Source organism: Frankliniella occidentalis, unplaced genomic scaffold, assembly GCF_000697945.3.
Source record: "Frankliniella occidentalis isolate FOCC.00 unplaced genomic scaffold, Focc_3.1 Scaffold6, whole genome shotgun sequence".
NCBI classification, from domain to species: Eukaryota; Metazoa; Arthropoda; class Insecta; order Thysanoptera; family Thripidae; genus Frankliniella; species Frankliniella occidentalis.
This window is the reverse complement of record NW_026267136.1, coordinates 2,011,740-2,019,481: the sequence shown is the minus strand read 5'-3', so window position 1 is coordinate 2,019,481 and position 7,742 is coordinate 2,011,740. Positions and strand designations below refer to the sequence as shown.

Below are 7,742 nucleotides of genomic sequence, written 5' to 3'. Positions count from 1 at the left end.
ATTATCATTATTGCGTTCTGAGCAGAGCTCTCCCTGTGGTGGGAGATGGTGGACCTGCTGGCGCCGTACACCACCGCGGAGATGCGACAGCTGAGGAGGAGCTACCAGGAGATTGCCTCAGGGACCGGCGCTGCAAGGCCCAGGTGACAGAGCTGTTACCGCCACTAGGGCTGCCACCGTCTCTGCTGCATAGCATATTCACTTGGCTCTCGATGCGTCCCTGTTAATTTTGACGAAACAGTCCGCAAAATGAAACCAATTTTGTATATTTGAAAAGAAATAAAATCTTATCGAGGAGTGCTACCGAAGTTTGGGGAAAAGAGAGAAGGGGAACTCGCACGACAGTATGTGTGGACGGCCTTAATAGGGGAGTTCACGTGATTGCGTGTGCCAGCCCGCCTTAGTGATTCCCTTTGACGCGAGACCCTCTGCGCTGCCCCCTACTCTGTACTGCTACCTGTGTCAGTTTGGCAAAAGTGAGACTGTATGCCAACGTAATTGCTAGAGCAAGCTTATGACTGTACAAGGTGAAATATCTAATATCAACGGAAATAAATATATAAAGGAGGAAAGAGGGGGGGGGGGGCACGTTTCCTTCTGGTAGAGACAGTCTTAAAGGGACTGTCTAAAAGGGTGTTTAATGCATCAGTGATCTCTGATGCACCTCCTATTCCGCAATGAACTTCATTCATTCATTCATTCATTCATTCATTCATTCATTCATTCATTCATTCATTCATTCATTCATTCAACATGCTTTTCTGCAGGGAGATGGTCTGCACGGAGTCGGTGAACAGCTTGATGGGCATGGCTGTGAGCTACGGCATGGCGGATGTTGCCTACCTCAGGACCGTTGGGGAAAAGGTAAATCTGGAATTCAATGTTGTGATGCGTACATTGAAACGGAACTAATAATTTCACGCGTGATTGTTATGATTGCGGAAGCGTAATTGTTTTGTATGAATCACCAAGGTTCACGAGATGTTGGGCGACGTGAAGAGCGTCTTCCAGGAGATGGTGGCCGACCTGGACTGGATGGACGCGCCCACCAAGGCGGCCACCCTCGACAAGGTCAAGGCCATGAAGTCCTTTGTCGGCTTCCCCGAGTGGCTGCTCAACGTGACGCTGCTCGATGAGTACTACGAAGGGGTAAGTGACTGCGGAGTCAAAGAAAATTTGCCAAAGAGAAAAGAAACCACAAATACATACTTTTGTTTTGTTTGTTGAAATCATTAGATCAATATGACAAGCGATGCCTTTTTAGACAACATGCTGCAGTTCCAGGACGCCTACAGCGCGTGGACATTGGCCTCCCTGCGACGTAAAAACGAGGAAGACACGTAAGTTTAATCAATGCACTTTTTTTCTATATTTTTGACGGAGGAGGAAGAAAGGACAGAACATAGACATTTCTGATTGGTCACCACTAGCGGGAACCGCTCGATGAATTAAGTTTCTTTTTGTTTGACTCGCTTGTCTTCACCTTGCACCGTCTTACAAAGCTATAGTGTACTTAATTTTCTGAACACTAAAATACCTAATATTATTTTCTATTTTTCCTTAGCTGGGCAACCGACCCCACTGATGTCAACGCATTCCATTCTTTTCAGTCCAATGCAGTCAGTAAGTTCTTGTTTGTATGTGTTTTCCAAGAAATAACAGTGTCTTCACCTCTTAACTAGTAATTTCTCTTCCGCTACTCAGCAATACCCGCGGCGATTTTACAATTCCCATTTTATGATTTGGGCTTGGAGTAAGTAGAACTATGTGTGTTGCACAAGTTGTGATTCGTGGGACTAGAAATGCTTTCACTTAGTAATGGCCCGTTACAGGGGCAGGCGATGCAATTCAAGGGGATTTATTCTACACCAAGGAATCAATGCACAGCCGGGAAGTAATCCGACCCCTCCAATCTGCCTTCCCCTGTTCTCAACTGTCATTTGTTTTTGATTCCAGGGCGCTGAATTATGGAGCGATTGGGACTATTCTGGGTCACGAACTCACTCACGGATTCGACAGCTACGGTGAGGCACCCTGGGGGATGGCCGTTTCGCAATAAAAAATTTAAATGCCGACCCCTTACCCTTTACCTACTCCCTTCCTTTAATTTAGCACTTTGACTCCGTGTAGGTAGGCAACTCATCGTGCGCTTTCTCGAGACAAGAGACAAGCTGGCCAACTCAATTTAAGGGGGGGGGGGGCGTCAATACGTTTTTAGTAGAAAGTCTTCACGTTAAAATTAACCGTTCATTGAGTTTCATAGAATGAAATAATTCCTTCTATGAGAGGAAATACTTTTAATTTATTTCACTTAAATATGTAAAATGTCAGTAAACTGGCGACCCCTAGCGGAGGCTGGCAGCTGGCAGCGGTCGAGTCGGAGTCGGAGTCGTGCGATCGGTGCGCGTGTTTTGTCGGTTATGTTTCAGCGACGTGCATTTTCGTCGTGAAATAATGTCTGTCATCGCATTTGTGGATGTACAATTTTCTAACCGTATCTGTGGTGACCACCACTACCACCACGGTACTGCGTGTGAGCTCGGTTCCAACTGTAACCACTTACGCTGTATTTGAAGTCTACTTTAAGAGGTTATGATTCCCATTGTGTTTCAACACGCTGTTGTGGCAACTCTTCCGTCTCTGTAACATCACCACTGCATTGAAGAAATTTGTTGTGTTCTGACTAAAAATGATACTAAGGGTGCGTACCAGTTTCTGTCAGTTGAGGGCCGTTGAGGGTGCACATTTCTCTTACCAATCTTGTTTGCTAAGTTCTTCACTGTTGAGCCTAAAACTGAAACCTCCTTCTTACATTTTCTTGCAATAGGGCTCTTTCAATGGGTCCAAAATAAGCTTAGGTATTGTGAGACTGAGATTGGGTCCAACACGATCATTGTGACTGCGTCAGTCAGGACTGTGGTCGAGACATAGGTTCTTGATCCAAAGGGTAGCTGGGGGTTCGTACCATGTTCTTCCACAAGCACTGGTCCAATGCATGGGTTTCCATGATATCTCTGCTGGAAGCAGAAGATTGTGCTAATGAGCAACAAATCTGTTGTGTCAGTAACTTTCAATTGTCTGTCAGCGCAATTCGCAATAGCCCTTTGTGTATGCGCAATCAACTGACTTAATTTATTTGACGTGAACTTGCGGTAAGGTCATGATCCAGATTTGTCCACTTGGTCTGTTTGCACCTGTACAACTGGAACTGTAATTTGGTGGCTGCCGTAATCACAGATTACAAGAATAGTGTAAACAGAACTTGTCAATAAAACGCTGAAATTTCTTCATGTGCAGGACCTCCCCCACTCTCATGCCACTTTACATGGATCACAGCTCAGAGCGAGTTTCTGACCGTACCCTTGATTTAACCCTCACCCTCTACCCCTCCGTTTGCTTGCCAACAGGCCGGCTCTTCGACCGGGACGGCAACATGAGGCCCTGGTGGAGCAACGCCACGGTGGCCGAGTACGAGAACAGGACGGCGTGCTTTGTCAAGCAGTATGGAGATTACTTTCTTCCCGAAGTGGAGATGAACGTGAGTACGTAACGTTTGCTCAGGGCTCACGGCGTATAGTGGCGGCGGCGTGTTTGTCGGCTGCCCGGCTCGAGCTCAAGCAGGGGGCGGAACGGGCCCGGCGGCGCTGTGTAGTGCCGCTGGGGGGTCATGCGGGCAGCAGGCGCAGCTGCGGGAAATATTCATGGTGTTGGCGGAGGGAATGCGCAGAGATACCGGCCGATTAATATACGACAGCATTTTATGAATATTGTCGGGATTTTTATTTTTTGTGTCGAATTTTGTTGTTGTGGACAAGAGGGACGACTGTATGTGCCGATGCGGTTATTACGTTGGGGCTACTGCGACCCCCTTCCTCCCGGTCTTTTACCGGCGAGCCACCATCGCCCCGGTCCTGACCTTGCGTCCTCTCAGCTCTCCACTAAACCCCACGGCAAACTTTACGACGAATGTTGACATTCGCTGCGATGGATGTACGCGGGGGGTACGGCGGCGAGGATGACGGAGGGGTACGAGCCTGGGGGGCGTGGAGGGGTAGTTGACGTTATGCCCGACCGCGCCACCCAACACAGGCTGGTCGTGGTGGCCGCCGTTGGCTGACCGCCGCCGGGGGCGGGCCCGGGGGCGGGCCCGGGGGCGGAGGGGCTGTTTGTCGAGGCGATGGGGGAGAGGAGCGCGCTGGCAGGCCAATATCTCCCGATGAGCCGGTCATCGACGGTCATGTACTACTTTGTGAACAAGTTTACCCCCGCAAACCTCTCGGGCCGTCCCGCAAGTTCAACACGCGGACGATGGGGAACTTTTCGGGGCGGAGGAGGGAGCGATTTTGGGGGGTAAGCCTGCTTAACGCCGCGCTTTGTCTTCCCCGGGCGGCGCGACCGCGGGGCCCGCAGGTCGACGGGGAGCTGACGCTCGGCGAGAACATCGCGGACAACGGCGGCATGGAGGAGGCGGTCCGCGCCTACCGCCGCTACGTCCGGAGGCACGGCGTCGTCGAGCCACTGCTCCCGGGCATGGCCAACTACAGCCACGAGCAGCTGCTGTTCCTCGCGCACGCCCACGTGAGTGTGAGGAGCTACAGCCACGAGCAGCTGCTGTTCCTCGCGCACGCCCACGTGAGTGTGAGGAGCAGGGACCAGTAACATAACAAATTAAAAGTTATTTTCTCGGAGTTTTCCGTTACGTTACCGCACCAAAAACTTAATTGAACATAGAGTGAGTTCCATGGTACGTAACAGTAAACGAATAAAGTTACATTTTGTACAGTTCCATTTTTTGTAACGTTACAAAATACGATCCAGACCGTGCTTCTGAGTTATTATGTTCGTTACAAATGTAAAGTTACTCAAAACCGATGCAGGTTGTTACGTTACATTCTAGAGGTACGTTCTGTAACGTTACAGATCTGAACTGTCCCAGAAAAAAACAGATGTACCGTTACGAATAACGGAACAATAACGGCCGCAAAAGTTACGTTACAAAGATTTCCCAGTCGGACAAGATTGCAGGTGCCACGTCCACGTCTCCGCGGGCGTCTCGGGTCTCGGGCTCGATGTCTACCACCACCGCCTCGACCCGGAGCTACACCTACGCCCTCCCGAGAGAAACGGCTGAATGCACCATGGTCTTCGCCTGGATTGTGGCTGGCTGCGCAGAGAATCCCCTGGTCTAATCCATAGTGATATGAACTAATGCCTTCCAGAGCTCTGCAAAAGTCGCCTCGTCTACCGACCGAGCTCGACCGGCAGGCGGTCGCCACCGACCGCGTTCAGGTGAGAGGTGAGGAGAGGAGCACCCGCTCTGTCTCCCCCCCTCACATCTCACCTGCACGCGGTCGACGAGGCGACTTTTGCAGAGCTCTGATGCCTTCCTCCGCCAGGGCAAATACAGTCAATACCGGAGCAGCTCAAAGAAAGAAACTTAAAAGCATCTCGGTTGCCCAGCGTCGAACCCTCGACCTTGAGGATGCCTGGCCCATACGCTCTCCACTGGACTATGGAGCGCATTGATGGTGGCGACGGGCAGCGCACCGCTGCCTTCCGCTCACGAATTCCTTCCGGCAAGCGGTGGCCAGCGGCGACCGGCGAGCGAACCAGACTGGTGCGCTGCCCGCACTCTCCAGCGATCCGCTCTGGTTCAGTGGAGAGCGTGTCGGGCAGCTGCTCCGCAGTCGGGGGTTCAACTCCGGGCAGGGGAAATGCTTTTCTTTGAGCTGCTCCGGTCTTGACTGAATTTGCCCTGGATGCGGAGGAAGGCGAAGGCATGGATTTGTTCCTATCACTCCCTGTGGCTCCGGGTCGAGGCAGTGGTAGGTGGTGATCGAGCTTGAGGCCCAAGTCGCCCGCGGTGGCGTGGCGTTGGCACAATCGTCGGGGGAAAAAGTTTTGTAACGTAACTTTTGCGGCCGTTATTGTTGTGTTATTCGTAACGTTACTTATGTCTTTTCGGGGACAGTTTCAGACCTGTAACGTTACAAATTGTAACAGAGTGGCTTTTACCATTTCATGTCGGTACGATTCGTAACGTTACATCTCAAAGTTTGTTAAAAGTTCGTTCCATGAAACGTTTTCTTTGGAACCGGCCCGAACTGGTTACAAATTGTAACCAAACCGATGATGGACCAGTTCTGTTACCGTTATTGTACCGTAACGACAAAGAGAACGATACTGATCGGTACACTATGTATTTTGTAACGTAACGCCAAAGTGTATGTTACTGGTCCCTGACGGGGTGCCGCTGCTCCTGGGCATGGCCAAGGACACCCACGAGCAGCTGCTGCTGTTCCTGGCTGCTGTTCCTCACGCACGCTCCCGTGAGCGTGAGGGACTCGGTGCGGAAGGCTGCGCGTGCCAGCGGCGGGCATCCTTTGGTCATCGTCCTGGTCCTGGTGGCGGGCCGAGCGCCTGCTGTGTAGGCTCGCCCGGCGCGCACTGCTGCCCGGCGGCACTGCCCATCCTGGGTGCCACCGGGCGGCGAGGGGGGCGCTCGCCTCGTCGTCGAGGACGTCGTGCGGGCGTTCTGTAGACGTTCTGTAGACGTTCTGTAGACGTTCTGTAGACGTTCTGTAGACGTTCTGTAGACGTTCCGTTGACATTCTGTAGACGTTCTGTAGACGTTCTGTGGACGTCGCGTGGTGGACGTTGACAGCCTCGTTGCCTGCTGCAGGTGTGGTGCGAGACGTGGACGGCCGAGTCGCTCGCGTGGTCGCTGGAGGACGAGCACGCCCCCAACCGGGTGCGCACCTGGGGCACCATCAGCAACTCGGAGGACTTCGCGCGCGCCTGGTCGTGCCCCAAGGGCACCGGCATGAACCCGGACCGGCCGCGCTGCCGCCTGTGGTGACACCGACTAAGTGTGTTACTGCCCGCATGTATTCCACCGCCATAAATAAAGTTTGTAATTATTTCAGTTATTGCCGTCTGAATTGACTACTTTCAGTCTAACAACAGAGTGACTTCATGTTCATTTTAAATTTAGAAAGAGAGGGAGAGAAGGGGGAAAAGGCGGTCCTGTTCCATGGAATGGGCCGCGCAGGTTAATTAACTACTGGCCTCTGCGATCGAGGACTAGACCACGAGGGGGGTGAAAACGTCGATACAAGAAATTAAGAGAAAGCGAGAGAGAGCGAGAGAGAGCGAGAGAGAGCGAGAGACAGAGAGAGAGAGAGAGAGGGAGCGAGAGAGAGAGATCCTGCTGCCCATACAGTATTATTAACCTATTCATTGCCCTGCTCTGCACGGCCGACCGCGGCGCCGACGCGGTGACCGCGGAAGAGAGCCGACCCCCTCCCGGTGGCGCCGCCGCTCTCCGCGTCCCCGTCGTCCACCCCTTCCACTTCCAGGGCTCCCCTTTGGGGCCCAGCCGAGCCCCGCCCCCGCCACGCCCAGGTCAGTAAAATTTCAACCCCAAGCAGCAGGGCGGGGCGGGGCGGGGCCAAGCAGTGGCGGGGCGGCCGAGGGGCGGCTCGTGACGTCAAACGATCGTGATGATATGATGGCCCCTTGCGATGGCCGGAGGCCAGAAGAGCGACGCCGCGGTGAAAAATGCATGGATGTGTCTGTGGCGCGCACCCCTACTGCTGCCGCTGCTGCTCCCCCAGCGCGGCGGCGGCGGCGGCGGCGGCGGCGGCGCGACTGTGGACGACTTATTGAAAAGGGTCAAGACCGGGAGGCCGCGAGCTGCGCGCCATCACCGAGGCAGGGCACGATGGGGCTCGGCTGGCGTG

At 53.1% G+C, this 7,742-nt stretch overlaps 1 protein-coding gene across 3 annotated transcripts in view; it reads left to right on the top strand.

Moving 5' to 3' along the window:
• Positions 1-7,742, top strand: part of LOC113218180 (endothelin-converting enzyme 2) — a 35,990-nt gene that overhangs the window by 23,892 nt on the left and 4,356 nt on the right. The window contains exons 12-21 of one of the 3 annotated variants that reach the window (XM_026438411.2): positions 26-143; positions 768-864; positions 973-1,149; positions 1,237-1,340; positions 1,565-1,623; positions 1,705-1,753; positions 1,957-2,024; positions 3,408-3,538; positions 4,411-4,578; positions 6,683-6,925. In XM_026438411.2, the coding sequence (XP_026294196.2) occupies positions 26-143; positions 768-864; positions 973-1,149; positions 1,237-1,340; positions 1,565-1,623; positions 1,705-1,753; positions 1,957-2,024; positions 3,408-3,538; positions 4,411-4,578; positions 6,683-6,859 (1,148 nt within the window). In that variant the 3' untranslated portion in view covers positions 6,860-6,925. Of the gene's footprint in view, positions 1-25; positions 144-767; positions 865-972; positions 1,150-1,236; positions 1,341-1,564; positions 1,624-1,704; positions 1,754-1,832; positions 2,025-3,407; positions 3,539-4,410; positions 4,579-6,682; positions 6,926-7,742 lie in introns of those variants that run through there. The other 2 variants (XR_008011618.1, XM_052271549.1) reach the window with 2 other exon arrangements.